The following is a 14,815-nucleotide window of genomic DNA, read 5'->3' as shown; positions in this document are numbered from 1 at the left end:
GAAGGGGAATCGAACCCCTGTCTCATGCTTGGAAGGCAAGAATGATAACCACTACACTATCGGCGCTTAGTGACAGGTGTTATATGAGGAACGTTTATGATGCCTGTGCTACAGTCTCAGTCACGCACATGAGTGGAGCGGTCATACCGAGCACCCAGGGAGAAGTGCTAGTCACCGGCAAAGCTTCAGGGGCGCCCGGGAAGCATACTTTCAACCACTAGAAAGGCATCACTACTAGCAAAACCATCATGATGAGTTGAAGAAGTGCTCATGGCGCTACTGTAATGCCTCGTCTCTGACGCCTGCTAAGCTCTGGCGGTCGCGCTCTGGAGACGACTTTGATATGACTGTCACTAAGCGCCGATAGTTGTAGTGGTTATCATTCTTGCCTTCCAAGCATGAGACAGGGGTTCGATTCCCCTTCGGCGCATAGCTTTTTGCTTTGAGAGACGACTTTGATATGATGTCGGCCCGTCTTCTTGTTGGCCTTGATCTTGAGCATCGTGTTCTTGCGTATTGAGCTTCGTGCCTGTATAGCCGGATCTTCCGACAGAAGGTGGCGCAGCTCGGGCCCGTTTTGGAACACATCGCGCCAGAGTCCGAGGATGAGAAGCCATTGAACCGAATTGCGATGTGCTCGATTCGGGAGCGCACTGGTGAGCCGTCGACGATCCTTGCCATGAAACTAGCGAACAGTGAAGCCGAAGTAGGCGTTGTTCGTGCCGGCCTATCCATATCGGACTTCTGCTATTTTTTGTCGTATCGTCCTGTGTTGGTTAAGATGTGGCATTCGAGCCACTCCTTGTCCCCGTGCCGCAACAACCAGGGTCTCAGGGGTGTGAGTCTGGTGCACCTGCAAGACGGAAGGCTCTCAGATTCCACTGCAATGCAATGACCGGGGCTCTACAGCGCCTCCAGACTGGCTCTGATCCTGACAGAGTGCCTATTCCGGAGATCCATATTGCTTCTGTGGATAATGCCATCAAAAACGACCGCGACATCATCCTGGTTTGATGAAGGTCTGATCAAGGGGCTTGGTGAAGAGGGGCCACACAGGTACGAACCATTGCAATCACGGTGACGGTGACGATCATGAGCAAAACCGCCATTTTGCCGATATGCATGCATTGCGATGTGTTTCTACAGGCAACAAACGCGACACTCTCGAAAGAGGATAAGGTTCTGAAATGAAATGGATGAGCGCAGGCCACCCTGTGCAGCTGAGCAGCAAGCGCACGGCACCCACCACTGTCAAAGTTTGCCAGAGCCTCTTGGTGCGCTGCGCATCTGGGCATCTTAGCACTGTCGCCAGGCGTGTGACAGAATCATCCCAAGACTTGCGCTGAAATCTCCAGCCCCTCTCTGAAGTCACATCACACCAATCTTCGCCAAATCAACTGAGTCTTGCGCTCTGCTCCTTTCTTCCCTCCCATCACCAACTTCTCTTCTTTCTTCGGCGTGTGCCAAATCTCTCCCTTCTTCAACATTATTCTTCCCCGCCGATTTGTCTCCTCCGCCTTCCCGAGCTCTCAACATGGCTCGACGTGAAGCCGCGTCTGATTCTACGCAGCCCGCCGGAGCCGCCGGGCCAGAGGAACGTCTAATTCAGCTGCGCTTGCTCGTCGACGAACTGACCGAAGAGGAACGTCGACACTTTCGCATCGACCACTCGATCGTCAACACTGCCGAGCCCTTCATCGCGTTTGTGACCGAGTGGACGCGTCAGCACTTTAACTGCACCCGCAACGAAGCCTTTGAGCGAATGAAGCGTGGTTCCGACCCGAACGGATTGCCAATCACTTTGATGATTCGCGCCGTGATCGAATACGCCATGCCGGCCAGCCGTGGCCTCGAACCAGCGATGATCGCCGACTTGGGTGAGGAGACCGCCCGCCGATACCTCGCCGAGATGAACCGCATCCGCGATCTCGCCATAGATAACCCAAACGCCATGGCAGGCATCATGCAGTTCGAAACGCTCAACCTTCCTCGAGACGTCAGGCGCAAGTACTTGCTGACCCGCGAAACCGCTGAGGCTCATTGGGAGGCTTACCTGCGAGTCATCACCGTGTGTCGCTTGACGCACATCTGAGCAACAAACACCATCGATCTCCCGACAGTCAAGTGGCGGCGGCGTCCGATGCCTTCTCTGTGTTGGCGCAATGGGATCTACTATGCTAAAGTTCATTCTCGTGAAAAATGATCGACATCACATCAATGCCATTCCTCTTCCAGTCCTCACACCCGACGCCTCTCCTGCCTCTTGACCCAGTCAAGCACCTTGAACTCCAACCCGGGCAGACTGCCCTTATGCCTCTTCAAGCACTCCACCAGCTCGCTTGTATCCGGCTTGACGGCGGCCGCTGCGGGGTGGGATCCCTCCAACAGCGCCGCGCACTCGGCCTCGCTGGGCAGCGCAAAGACGTTGTGGCTCTGTTCCCACTTGAGCGGACCTTTTCCTCGCAACAGACTGTCTCTTGCTTGCCTCGCCTCCTTACTCGTCGGTGGCTCGGGAACAGCCTCGAGAGCGGGCACGTCCATCTTCAACCCTGCGCGCTTGGCCGTCTCTGCATCGCTGAAGAACTGTGCTCGAATCGTGGCGTCCTTGACCTCTTCGAGCGAGGGTGGGTCCCAATCCGCAATTCCGGTCCTGCGCTTACCCTGGGCGTCTTTCTCAAGAACGTGCGTCACGCCGCTATAAAAGTCCCTGCCGATCGAGAGATCGCAAAACGCAGCAGCGAGGCGCATATCGAATCGGAAGGCCTCCTCCACGTCAAATCGGCGCGCCTCCAGGATGGCCTGGTGGGTGATCTTGAGCGAGCGCGGCGACTTCGTCTTCAAATCCTTGAGCGTTTGCGTTGCCCACTGCTGCACCTCTGGTGTCAGCGACGAGAGGCCGAGCTGGGCAAGTTCGGACGCAGCCTGTGAGTCGGCCTTACCGGCCGCGATCTCTTCGAGCGAGCTGGAGATGGATTCGCACGAGAGCTGACCAAAGACGTAGTCGAGGGCGATGCGACGGTCGCCGAAGAAGGCGGATTTGGCGAGCGTATCCTTGGCGGCGAGCGGGTCGGACGAGAACTCCTGCAGGGCGGACGAGACGAGGGACGGGTTGAGCGCCGATTCGGCAGGGAGGGTGCTGAGACGGTGAGCGACCGTGTCGATGCTCGACGAGGGAATGTAGTGCGTAGCGAGACCGACGAGGTAGGCCTCCTCACCGCTGATGCGGGCGCCGGTCATACCGAGGTACTGGCCGATCCTGCCGTCGAGACGGGCGAGCACACGCGTGACACCGACATCTGGGAAATAGCCGATGCCGGTCTCCGGCATGGCAAACATCGTTCGCTCGGTGGCGATACGGAAGGGTGCGTGCACGGACAGACCGACACCGCCGCCCATGGTGATGCCGTCCATGACGGCGACAAAGGTCTTGGGCTTCTTGAAGTCGCCTCCTTTGGACTTGGCGAGGGTGCGTGCGTCCTCGGCGCCCTGACCGGCGCTGTGGGCGTTGGCAGCTTCACCAAGGCGAGCGATCTTGTAGTCGAGCTGAAACTCGGAGCGGAAAAAGTCGAGGGCGGTGTTGCGTGTCGCGGCATCTTTGGAGTCGGCCGCCTTGACGACAGCCAGCACGTCTCCACCCGAGCAGAGAGCACGACCGGTGCCGCGGAGGAGGATGACATTGCAGGTGGACGAGCGGATGCACTCGTCGAGAGCGGCGTCGATGAGGTCGACCATCTCCTGGTTGAGGGCGTTGAGTGCCTTTTCGCGGTTGAGGAGGATGGTGCGCAGACCGCCTTCGGAGAGAAGCTTGACGAGCTTGTCGTCATTTGCGTTGGTGGACACGGTGGACGAGGCTGCTGAAGCACGGTTGGGAGCGGAAGCACTCATCACGACTGGACGGGAAGAAGTGAGTTGACGAGAGACCTGGTTGAGCCTGTTGTTGGCGCGTCGGTTGGACATGGTGCCGGCGACGAGGGCAGGGAGGGCAGGTGCGACGCGGGCTGCTGCTGTCGATGGAGTGGCTAGCGTAGATCGTGCAAGGAGGGAGGTAGACTTGCGAAGGAGAGCGGACGTCCTCATGTCGAGAAGGTGGAGGGCAATGGTCGAGAACCAAGGCGAGGAAAGGGCAAGATGAGCAATCGTGAGCAGGGCACAGATCACGGTAGCGGGGCAAAAAGAAGCGAAGAAAGTGATCCGGTTGTGTCGGCTATCGACTTGCGACTTCCGGTCTTGGCCTGGCGAGAGCGAGACTGGATCGGGAATGGTGACAGCTCGATCACAAGCAGATCTGCGAATTAGAACTCGAAAAAGGGCGCTCACCTCACGCTTTCATGCTCTCCTTAGCCACGCACGGACTTAGCACTTCAGCTTCGAGGCTGTGCTCGTTCCTTTCGACCTTCAACCTCATCAGCAGACCCACCACGCTAGCATCTCAACACCCTTCACAGCAACAGCGACAATGGCAAGCATCAAAGGCCCCGCTCCGGCGCCCACCTCCTTCCCAGGCGCCGAAAACTTGCGCATCGGTATCGTCCACGCGCGATGGAACGAAGAGTGCATCACCCCTCTCGTCAAAGGCTGCGTCGAGAGCATCACCAAGGCAGGCGTCAAGCCCGAGAACATTGTCATCGAGAGCGTGCCCGGCTCGTGGGAGCTGCCTTTCGGTGTCTCGCGTCTCATCTCGGCCTCGCAGGTGCAGGCCTCTTCGAATGTCTCCGATCTGATGGGCGCTACATCGTTGCTGGATGACAACAGCAAGCCTGCGACTCCGACGACCGGGTCGGCGGGGAAGAGCAAGGCGGCGCTCGATGCGGTGATTGGCATCGGCGTGCTGATCAAGGGTTCGACCATGCACTTTGAGTACATCTCAGAGTCTTGCTGCTCCGGATTGATGCGTATTGGGCTGGATACGGGCGTGCCCGTCATTCTGGGTGTTCTCACCGCCCTGACCGAGGATCAGGCGCTCGAGAGGAGCGGTGTCGGAAGGGGTGCCAACAAGGGCCACAACCACGGTCTGGATTGGGGATCCGCTTCGGTCGAGTACGTATCTATGCTTCGAAAGAGCAACGCTGTGACGATTGCAGCTGCTAGAGACCTGTTCGCTGACCACTCTTTTTCCATCGACCTCGTCATTGATCTCACAGAATGGCTCTCAAGACCAACCGATGGGCCGAAGGCAAGCTCGCTTGAGCGCGAATCGCACCACAGACGGTCCCATTGTAAATACAGACATGGAAGACAAACCTGCATCTTCATCTTTCGCCTGTGTAAGCTCTCTGGCGGCTAATGCCCCTGCGCGCGTGCATGTGGATCTCGAGCTACTCCAGGCGCCCTCAGGCAGCTTAGCTCTTGCCTGCGACGATTCAGCAAGCCGAGTCCTTCCTATTGCGGCCATGCTTCTGCTGCCCGACCCGATCTGATCGACCATATCGGGCTAGCTTGGCCTTATCTGATACGGTCTTTGAGCTGGAGGGGTGTGCTCGAGGCCTCTCCGGAAGGCTCATCGATTGAGCGGCCTGTGTGTGCACGTTTGGTGTGCGGGAATGAGCCGTGGCCAGTGAAAGCTATGAGGGACATTTGTCGGGTGTGCAAAGGGCGATCTTCGTAAATAAGACGCGATGGCTTCCCCGCACTGTCCAGACCCGGTTCGGCGACTCGATCTTCCAGCTGCAGCATCCACCAGGCACCCTTGAGACCAGCGCATTGATTGACCGTCCATCTCAACCTCTCTCCCGTCATCATCGCCATCACCATCAGTACGCTAGGAATCGACGAAATCGCAAGATGTCTACCGAAACTTCGAACCGAACGCTGTACTTCCTGGAAAACTCGCGCGCATTCCGCGTAGCCTGGCTGCTGGAAGAGCTCGAGCTGCCGTATACGCTCAAGCACTATGCTCGCATCGAGGGCAAGCGGGCTGTTCCAGAGCTCAAGTCGGAATCCAACAACCCACTTGGCAAGTCTCCCTACCTCGTGGACGGTGATGTGTCGCTCGGCGAGTCAGCGGCGTTGGTCAAGTACCTCATTGAGCGCTACGGCCCGCAACGGGGGCGCACCGACCTGCTTGGCGCCGAGGGGAACTGGCAGGAACGAGGCGACATCGAAGCATGGATCTCATTCAGCGAAGGTATGATGGTTCACACCCTCGCGGCTATCTACCCCCGCTGGTTTGCCGATGATGCGACAGCGAAGAACATCGAGACCAAGATGAGCGGCAATATTCAGAACAACCTCAACTTGCTCGAGTCCGCACTGGCGAAGCAGGGCGCAGGAGGATATCTGGTCGGAGGAAGACTCACCGCCGCAGATGTCATGTGCGCCTTCTCGGCGGAGTACACCTTCTGGATGGACACCGGGATCACGAACGAGGGCAAGAAGAAGGAGGACTGGCCCAACACAGTGGCCTGGCTCAAGGGGCTCGCCAAGCTGCCCAGCTACCAGAAGGCGCTGCAGAAGGGCGCTACGCACAAGTTTGCCCTCATCGAATGAGGAACCAGTCGGAGACGATCACTGCCTCTAAGACGATCGTGTGAAGATTTCATGTGTCCAATATCGTCTCGTAATAGAAGCCGTTCAGCCTGACTGCGATGGCAGTCGTAGTGCAGAATGAGCAGCAGTGAGCTCAGAAAATGCGGTCCTGCGACCGACGCAAATGGAGCCTTGTACAACAAGAGTGTGTCATTTTGGGTGTGAAATAAGAGAGCCTAATTGCTCCCTCGTCTGAATCCTTGTCAAGCATGACGCAGGATACCGACCTGGATAGTACAAAATGCAATAAGGTGAATGCGCTTAGTCCAGCTTGTCGACCTCGGTCTCCTTCTTGTCGGCCTCGTCAAAGTTCTCCACAACGTCGGGGACGTCGTCGTCGTCCTTGGTGGCGGCACCACCGGCGGCGGCTTGCGAGGCGGCGTGCTGGGCGTTCATGGCCTGGTACGACTCGGCGAGCTTGCGCAACGAGGCGAGCGAATCGGGACCGAGCTGGTTCAGAATACCGGGCACAAGCTCGGTGAGCTCCTTGTCGACACCGTTGCCGTACACTGCAAAGGTGTTGCTGGACTGAAGACCGTGGACTGTGCCATAGGGAAGGAGATGGAGATGAAGAGGATATCAATATGTGTCGTCCGGCATGTCACAGGATGCTTCGTCTCGAGCGGCGGAGAAGGCGAGGTGCGAGTAGGATTTTGGACGGCCGGTCGCTAACCCCTTCCTATCGAGACCTGCTTTGCGTGCATCGCTTCCAAAAGTGTTGTTCGTTGAGCAACGCATCGGACTCTTTCCTGCTCGGTGATCCGAGAGCCCTCTCGCGAGCGCTTTTACCAACTTTGAGCGTCGCGTGCCAGGCTCTTCTGCGACTGAGCGGTCGACATGGTGCCTTTGCGTCCTCAACAACCTATCAACTCCGCCGCGCGTACCAGCTACTTATAATGTGCTGCACCACCCTCTGCCTCATCGTCGATGGAAAGCGTCCCTGCCAATCTTTTGCGTGCTCGAGACGAGACATCAATTTACCGCCTGCAACCGAAACTCACCCTTAGGAGCGGAGAAGTGAAGAACGTTGCCGTCCTCCTTGAACATGTTGACCTCCTCGATGCCAGAGACGGGCTCCACCTGGAGCTTCTTGAGGGCGGCCTGGAGCTTAGGGTCCTCACCACCGGGTCCCTTGGCCTTGGGTGCCATCTTACGACGGGGGGTACCCTTGCCGCCTATGGGCATGGCGAATCGAGGTAGATGTGCGCATCGATGCGTGAGCGGTCCAAGATGGTGCGTGCGGGTGCAGTTCGAGGTCGGTGCGGCGAGATGGGTCGAGGCGAGTGCATCGGCGAATATAGAACGAGCAGGTCCGCAGCAAAGTCAGGTCGGTCCAGGTGGTAGGTGCGTGAAACAGTCAAACGAGATTCAGTCAGTAAAGATGCTCCCATTCATTACCTCGGAGCTATCTGAAGCGCGGCAGATCGAGGACGCCGTCGATATCGATCGGGACAAGGCAGCAATGTTGCGAAACTCCTCGTTGCAGCGGATCGAAAAGTCGAGCTGGAAACGTACCGGTTCGGCTGGCAGCCTGGAGCTTTGCGAGCTTTTCCTGGTTGAGAACCATGATGAAGTGAAGGTCTGCGGAAAGAGGAAACGGGAGACCGAACGAGAAGGTAGCTAGATGATATGGTGGGAGTGCCGTAAAGGAATCGACGATCAAGACGATCTATGCGCAACCAAGCCTGGAGTGAGCGTGTGAGCTTCTTGCTCTTCTGCCGTCGACTGTGTGCTTCTTCGCGCGAGCAGGCTGAGCCGCCTGCATATTTCCCTCTCGGCCGTCTGACCTTTTTCGCTGAAAATCGTCGTCTAAGCGGGGCACTTTCTTCTTGGACGCACTTTGGTGATCAGGAGAAAGTCTCTCTCAGGCAGAAAGCCTGATTCGTTGCTCAACAGCCTATCAACAAGACATCCATAAGGTTATCATGATGCAAGCGTATGCAAAGGCGCCAACGGCAGACGAAGACGGCAAGCAACGACACCTCTGGTTGAGGCATGCAACCTTGAAGCTGATGGGAGGACGCCGCAGCTCGAATCGACTCGAGGTGTTTGACCTCGCTCTAACAACCTCCGTTTTTCAGATTGTCCTCTTCGAGGATCTGACATTTTGAGAAATTTGCGCTGGAAGATTGTCCGCCAATTTGAATTGAAACGCATAGGAAGCTGACGGTCGAGAATTGAAATTTGGTATTCCCGCCTGCAGGAATACCGGAAAGAATAGGCGAATCCCAAGAAGAAATCAAGCTGCGAGCTGAACCGGGAGCGGACCTGCCTCTCTCAGAATTGGAGTTTGGCTCTGCGAAGCTGATGTTCTCAACCGTGGCCAATTTGTCAAAGCTTAGGATCGTTCGACCCTTGATCGTCCCCACACCCTTCTTGATCTCGTCCGGTCAACCCTCTATCGTCACCTACTCGACTCTCATTCGCACGACGTCTCAACGAGCCCTTCCATTCGTGCTCAGCGTCTCATCCGGGTCACCCGTCTCGAGCCTTCGATTCTTTGGTCTATCCTTTCCGATCGGTCGTTCACCGTCGACACACACATATACACAATGGCAAGCTCTCCAGTCTTGAACGTAGGTGTCGCATCCATGGATACGCAGCGATCAGGTCACGATACCACTAGCGCAGAGATGCTGCTGCTCGACACTTTCTGCCATGCTCGCATGATCTGCTCTGTCCCGGAAGTCGCCTCTTCCTCTTCCCAGTTTACTGACTTGAGCTCTTGCTTCCTTCCTCGTATCTGAACGCCCCCTGTCTCGCCACATCGACACGCTTCGCGACACGGTCCGCACGCTCCTCGTACCCGCTGGCCTACACCTTGATTCGCTCCACAAAACAATGCCACTTTGATCGCATTGTTCCTGACCACAGGTGGTCCGCTATTCGGCACTCGTCGGCGGCATTGGATACGGCATTCTGCACCGCAGGACATTGCAGGCAAAGGAGGACATTAAGGCTTCTCACGCCGCGTACAAGCACAAGGAGCACCTCATCCAAAAGGCGAAGGAGGCTTACAAGAACCGTCTTGTCGCCCAGCAGAGCAACTCTGGAAGTGAGTATTTGACGCAGATTCGGCATCCGACTTCCGTACAGCAGGCGTTCTCAGCACCGGAGGGGCAGCGCAGACGAGGCACATTGCGCTGGACGGCGTGAGATAGGCGCAACGCCTCAGGAGGGCTGGCAATCAGTGGCGGCGGAGCAGCAACCGACGGACAACGAAGCGTGCAGTATACGGGGCGACGGGTACTGCAGCACCATCACAACGATGCATCGAACGAAATTCCGTCACACAAGACGAACGACGACTCAGCATCGATGTGACTGTAGAGAGGCATTCGGACGAGCCGACCGCTCACCAGAGCGATGCCAGCCTGCGGATCCCCCGAGAACGAGCTCGCTGCCGTTACCGTTCTGTTTCCGGTCAGACGCGATCTAGACCCAGTAGACGATCGGGTCGGTACGGGCAAGGCTCTCAACGTCGTCCCGGCACCTCAGCCTGATCTGCCCCAAACGCTTTGATGCGCCGCGCGCAACAGCTCCAGCCGCACGCTCCCGCACCAGAATCGCCCGCCAGTCATACATACGCAGTCTCGAGCACAATGCTGACCCTTCCTCTCTCTTGCTTCCACCTTATTTCCTGCAACAGTCGTCACGGATCCCGAGAACCCAGCATTCGACTTGGAAAAGTTCTTGATCAAGGTCGAGCAGGAGAACAAGTGAACAGGCTCGTTCCCAGCTCTGACCCGCACACATGCACACATCCTAGATTCCTTGCGAGAAATCTCAAAATCACATTGCTATCATTTGCTCATCGTGGAAGGCCCACTGGAGATTTGCCAGCTGAGCGCACGCTTGCGTCGCTGGGACCAACGCAGCTGCAGATGCAGCTCTCTGCTGTTCTTCGGGAAGCGTACATGCAATCAAGACATTGGAAGCTTAGCGCTGCTGTGACTCGTCGTCTTCGGGGCGGAGCAGGCCTCGCTCCACATAGGTGGGGAAGATGTTGGACACGAAATGCACCGACATGCTGGCGTAAGGCAGATAGTTGGACTCGTTGAGTTGGTCCGCTGGGATGTCCATCATGTGCTCGCGACCGATGACCTGCAAGTAAGCCGTCCACTGGGCCCTGATGGTCCCGATTGTCAGCAGATACTTGTTTCTGAACTCTCGAGGAACGTTGAGAGTCTCGCAATCCGGCTCGCCCGCTTTAGCATAAGGGTCCAGCAGGGCAAGGCTTCTGATCCGGCGCATCTCGTTGAGGTATCTGTTTGCGACGTTACGGCCCAAGTCCGCGATCATCGTCGAGCGAAGGCCCCGCTCGTCCGGCATCGGCCAGTCCCACAGAGTCTTCTGGAGCAGCGACATAGACAGTCCATCCGGACTCTCCCCACGCTTCATACGCTCGAAGGCTTCGTCGCGGGTGCAGCTGTAATATTCGCGGACCCACTTGGTCACGAATTCGATGAAAGGTTCGGCAGTCCTGACGATCGAGGGGTCAAGGACAGTGGTGCGAGTTTGAAAACCTTGACGGTCCCGTTCTGCAAGCTCTCTGTTGAGTGCACGCAGCTGGTCGAGGGGTGTAGGTTCGTCTGACGACGCGGCTGCGGCAGGTGGCGCGGAACTGGCTCCGGCTCGGACGCCACTACCTCGTCGGACCATAATGAGAGACCGAAGAGGCGAGTCAGTCAAATGAGGGTAGGGATCAGGGTTGATGATGGAGGTGAAGGGATATGAGAAAGGAAGAGTGAGTTGGCTGAGTCGTTGAGGCTGAGCTCGAGGGCTGAGTCGCGAAGCCTGCAGTAGGAGGAGATGTGTGTGATTATAGAAAGGGCGGCTCAGTTGCTCAAAGTTGAAGCGCAGTTGTCGTCACTGCTGTCACGCACGCCTAGCGACAACTCACAGAGCTCAGCCACCGTAGCACTCCAACGGCACCTGCGAAACCAGACTCTGCTGGTCGGCGCTTCGAGCTTGCCGCACAACTTTGACTTTTGCTTTGTCACATGCGCACAGGCCCGGCGGAACGAATTTGCGAGAATGACTCTGGTATTGAGCACGATGGCTGTGACGCTCCTATCAATCCTCGTAGACGCCCGCGACGAGGCACAGATTCCTCGGGGTGAAATGCACATCCAGCACTGGGGTGCGCTTCGTGTGGAACGTGGCGACGCAGTCCGCGCTGGTATTGGCCAGGTCCGCGCCGCTGGTCTGGCTCGCCGCAGCAGCGCTTGCGAGGCCGCCACTTGCGAGCTGAGCCGGCGTCGGTGCGCCCATCCCTGCCCCGCCCACCGCCTGTTGCGCCTCCAAACTCCCTTTTGCGGGCACCTTCCTCGCCCCTCCCACCGCCCTCACATCCCAGCAACGCACACTGCAATCCTCGCTGCCCGTCACCAACAACGATCCATCCGCCGAAAAGTCCATCGAGTACACCCTCTCCTCGTGGCCCCACATCTTTTTGATCCGTCGTCCACTGGCAAGATCCCACAGGGAGATGGCGACGTCATTCTGATGCGCACCGCGAGAGGTCGGATCCACCCCGTCGACGCCGGTGAACTGCGACGCTGTGCCATTCCCAGCTGCGGCGCTCGCAAGGTATCGGCCATCCGGGCTGATCTTGACGCACGAGATGGCCGACTGGTGCCCCACGAACAGCCGCACGCACGCCCCGCGCTGAACGTCCCACAGCCGACAACTGCGGTCGCTCGATCCCGTCGCAAGGTACAGGCTGTTGGGATGGAATGTGAGGCAGTCCACGTCCGAGAGATGGCCGGCGTACATGCGGAGTGGGTTGACGCGTTCCGTGGACCACAGACGGGCTGTCTTGTCCGCGGAGGCGGTGGCAAAGTACGTGCCGATGGGAGACCATTTCACGTCCCACACGGGATGCTGGTGCCCTCGGTAGGCGACGAGCGCACTGTACGTGTCCAGACTCCACAGGCGGGCGGTCGCGTCGGCGGAACAGCTGAGCAGGTGGCGAGGGGGCGAGGCGGACCCGCCGACGGGATCAAAGTCCACGGCATACACCGGGCCGCTGTGACCGATGAGCCGACGGGTCGAGTAAGATTCCGCCTCGCGTTGACGTGCCAGTGTGCGGCTGTCTCGAATGGACGAGAGATGAGGGTTGCCCCGAACCCCGCGCAGCTTTTCACCCTTGAGCGACCAGAGCTGGACAAACGACTCCTCGAAACCGGCAGCCATGAGCGTGATGTCGTCCGAAAAGGTGGAGCAGGTGATGCCGTCGTCGGCGTCGTGGAAGGTGTAGGCGCAGACCGAGGGGAGGGCGGCGACGCGTGCGGCGTGCGCGCCTTGCTCGCCAAGCCCATTGAGAGCCGGATCTCGGACGCCAGAGGTGAAGCCGGTCGAGGTGGAGGCACTGAGCAGGGATGGATCGAGACGGATCCGCTTGCGAGCGTCGCGAACGCGCTGAACTTCGCGCTTGACGTCGACGGTGCGGAATGTCGGTGCTTGGGGCGGGAGGTCGGTGATGCTCGCAGCGAGGAGGCCACCGGAGAAGTCGGGCTCGTTGGATTTTGCTTCGGCGGCGGTGGTGGGTGGTGCTGTCCCTGGAGCAGAGGTGGGCGGTTCAGATGGACGCACGGATGCTGTACGGGCTCTGGAAGCAGCATCGCCGTCTTGAGCGTCTTCACCGGCCGTCGCATCTTGCATCGTTGCATCACCATCCTGCTGCTGATTCGCATTGCTCCCGTCGGCCCCCTCTTGCGCAGCAGCTGCAGTCGAACCCGATGCCTCCGCTTCCTTGTTCTGTTCTGCTGTCACTGCCGCGGTCGTCTCCTTCTCGCGGCGCTCTACCTCCTGCAGCTCTTTCTGAACTTCGGTCTCCAGCCTCTCGGTTAACGGCACGGTCGGGTGGAGCTTGAGTTGAGGTCCCGCAGCTCTAGCGTTGAACTCGGCGAGCGCATCGCCTCGCGTCACCGCGTTCTTAGATATCGAGGCGTGCATGCGACTTCGACCCGCAGCACCTGTGGTGACGCTCGAGTAGGTGGGTCCAGCACCCGTGAGCCCAGTGCCCTCTTCCAATACTGCCGCGTCGATCTGGTAAGGCTGCGCAGCGAGGACCTGGATCCGACACCTCTCGTTGATGATCTTGAGCATGGCTTCCCTTCCTCGTCGGGCAGGTGCTTCGGCTTCCTCGAGGCTGCTCGTCGAGCCCGACACCGGTCCACCTCCATCGGTCAGCCAGCCGAGGAGCAGGCTGAAGACGGTGTTGGACATCTTGACGATGTAACGCTCGGATCGAAATCGTTGCGCAAGCGAGTCCGACTGGATGTGCGACGGTAGCGCCAGCGAGCGAATCTGAGAGAGAAGCGCAGTGTGGGTGGGCAGGAACGAGGCAGCGTGAGCGGTGTAGAGCGCCGAGGCAGCTGGGCCGTGACCCATCAGGACGAGGTCAAGGAAGGAGTGGACAAAGAGCGGTAGCAAGATGGGCAGCAGCTCGGGTTGGTAGATGTCGAGACTGCCGTGGCACCACGACTTGAGCATGGCAAACCCTCTTGCGCGATCGGTTGGGTCGAGGAGCAGAGCTTGTGTTGCTGCGGCCGACACGTCGCCGTCCTCGGCAAAGGTGAGATCTCCATCGGCGACAGCGTTCTGGTCTTTGGTGGTGGGTTCTACGGCGTCCTTGTCCTTGTCGCCGTCCTTGTCAGCCGTTGTGCGAGGAGCGTTCCTGGCAGCCAGATCTTCAAGACTGACTGTGGGTGGCCGTCCGAGTTTGTCAGCAGCGGCAGCGGCCTGTTCTGCGCTTGCACCCGAAGCGAGCGCATCGAGCTCGGCCTTGAAAGCAGCCTCGACACGATCAAAGCCGCGCTTCTGGAGGTAGGTGAGGACAGCTGCAGTCATGTCTGGGCTACTGAACACGCTCCCAGCTGACGCTTCGTTGGCGGGCGCTGCTGAGCCTGATGCTGCGGACGTGGATGGCAATGGAATGGTGCCATCTTTTGGAGTTTGACCTGTCGAGTCGGTGGTCTTGCCGAGTGCTGCTTTGTCGTTGATGGCTGCCTTGTCATCCGCTGCCGAAGCCGCGGCAGCTGTTGGTGCGGGCATACTGGCTGATGGCTGCTGAAGATCAAGTCAGCTATGCTTCCGATCCGAGCTAAATAGCAGGAATGGAGGAGGAGAAGAAGCGCAGCTGCTACAAGATCATTGCGGACGCGCTTGATTCACAGTCGCGGATCTCGGATCCTTTTCGAAAGTTGAAACGAAAGCTGTTTTGGTGATCTAACAAATCACAAAATTCCCCACAGTCACCGCCCGAGCGGCAACCATTTCTGGT

The 14,815-nt window shown here is 58.3% G+C and overlaps 8 protein-coding genes and 2 non-coding genes across 10 annotated transcripts; 5 read left to right on the top strand and 5 right to left on the bottom strand.

Moving 5' to 3' along the window:
* On the bottom strand, window positions 1–66 carry PSEUBRA_006527. Its single transcript has one exon. It is a non-coding gene; the product is annotated as a tRNA-Gly (tRNA).
* Window positions 67–357: 291 nt separating this feature from the next.
* Window positions 358–430, top strand: PSEUBRA_006526. The gene has a single exon. It is a non-coding gene; the product is annotated as a tRNA-Gly (tRNA).
* A 1,104-nt stretch (window positions 431–1,534) lies between these two features.
* PSEUBRA_005637 (uncharacterized protein) lies at window positions 1,535–2,092 on the top strand (the record flags this gene model as incomplete). Its single annotated transcript, XM_059465578.1, has 1 exon — window positions 1,535–2,092. The coding sequence occupies one exon, from the start codon at window positions 1,535–1,537 to the stop codon at window positions 2,090–2,092; it is 558 nt and encodes a 185-aa protein (XP_059321660.1).
* Window positions 2,093–2,238: 146 nt separating this feature from the next.
* PSEUBRA_005636 (Crotonase superfamily) lies at window positions 2,239–4,077 on the bottom strand (the record flags this gene model as incomplete). The annotated part of the gene is made up of 1 exon (XM_016439049.2): window positions 2,239–4,077. One exon carries the CDS (start codon window positions 4,075–4,077, stop codon window positions 2,239–2,241), a length of 1,839 nt encoding a protein of 612 aa, XP_016290349.2.
* A 379-nt stretch (window positions 4,078–4,456) lies between these two features.
* PSEUBRA_005635 (6,7-dimethyl-8-ribityllumazine synthase) lies at window positions 4,457–5,187 on the top strand (the record flags this gene model as incomplete). The annotated part of the gene is made up of 2 exons (XM_016439073.1): window positions 4,457–5,037; window positions 5,142–5,187. 2 exons carry the CDS (start codon window positions 4,457–4,459, stop codon window positions 5,185–5,187), a joined length of 627 nt encoding a protein of 208 aa, XP_016290348.1.
* Window positions 5,188–5,781: 594 nt separating this feature from the next.
* On the top strand, window positions 5,782–6,486 carry PSEUBRA_005634 (Glutathione S-transferase, C-terminal; the record flags this gene model as incomplete). Its single annotated transcript, XM_016439065.1, has 1 exon — window positions 5,782–6,486. The coding sequence occupies one exon, from the start codon at window positions 5,782–5,784 to the stop codon at window positions 6,484–6,486; it is 705 nt and encodes a 234-aa protein (XP_016290347.1).
* A 300-nt stretch (window positions 6,487–6,786) lies between these two features.
* PSEUBRA_005633 (Nascent polypeptide-associated complex NAC domain protein) lies at window positions 6,787–8,092 on the bottom strand (the record flags this gene model as incomplete). The annotated part of the gene is made up of 3 exons (XM_016439060.1): window positions 6,787–7,067; window positions 7,527–7,700; window positions 8,041–8,092. The coding sequence occupies 3 exons, from the start codon at window positions 8,090–8,092 to the stop codon at window positions 6,787–6,789; spliced, it is 507 nt and encodes a 168-aa protein (XP_016290346.1).
* Window positions 8,093–9,077: 985 nt separating this feature from the next.
* Window positions 9,078–10,248, top strand: PSEUBRA_005632 (ATPase, F0 complex, subunit E, mitochondrial; the record flags this gene model as incomplete). The annotated part of the gene is made up of 3 exons (XM_016439077.1): window positions 9,078–9,101; window positions 9,400–9,580; window positions 10,175–10,248. 3 exons carry the CDS (start codon window positions 9,078–9,080, stop codon window positions 10,246–10,248), a joined length of 279 nt encoding a protein of 92 aa, XP_016290345.1.
* Window positions 10,249–10,464: 216 nt separating this feature from the next.
* PSEUBRA_005631 (uncharacterized protein) lies at window positions 10,465–11,187 on the bottom strand (the record flags this gene model as incomplete). The annotated part of the gene is made up of 1 exon (XM_059465576.1): window positions 10,465–11,187. One exon carries the CDS (start codon window positions 11,185–11,187, stop codon window positions 10,465–10,467), a length of 723 nt encoding a protein of 240 aa, XP_059321659.1.
* Window positions 11,188–11,601: 414 nt separating this feature from the next.
* On the bottom strand, window positions 11,602–14,586 carry PSEUBRA_005630 (TFIID subunit, WD40-associated region; the record flags this gene model as incomplete). The annotated part of the gene is made up of 1 exon (XM_016439044.1): window positions 11,602–14,586. The coding sequence occupies one exon, from the start codon at window positions 14,584–14,586 to the stop codon at window positions 11,602–11,604; it is 2,985 nt and encodes a 994-aa protein (XP_016290344.1).
* Between the last annotated feature and the right edge of the window lie 229 nt (window positions 14,587–14,815).

Source organism: Kalmanozyma brasiliensis (genome assembly GCF_000497045.1).
Source record: "Kalmanozyma brasiliensis GHG001 unplaced genomic scaffold PSEUBRA_SCAF6, whole genome shotgun sequence".
Lineage (NCBI taxonomy): Eukaryota > Fungi > Basidiomycota > Ustilaginomycetes > Ustilaginales > Kalmanozyma > Kalmanozyma brasiliensis.
The sequence above is the reverse complement of the archived record's forward strand: the minus strand, read 5'-3'. Positions and strand labels throughout refer to the sequence as shown.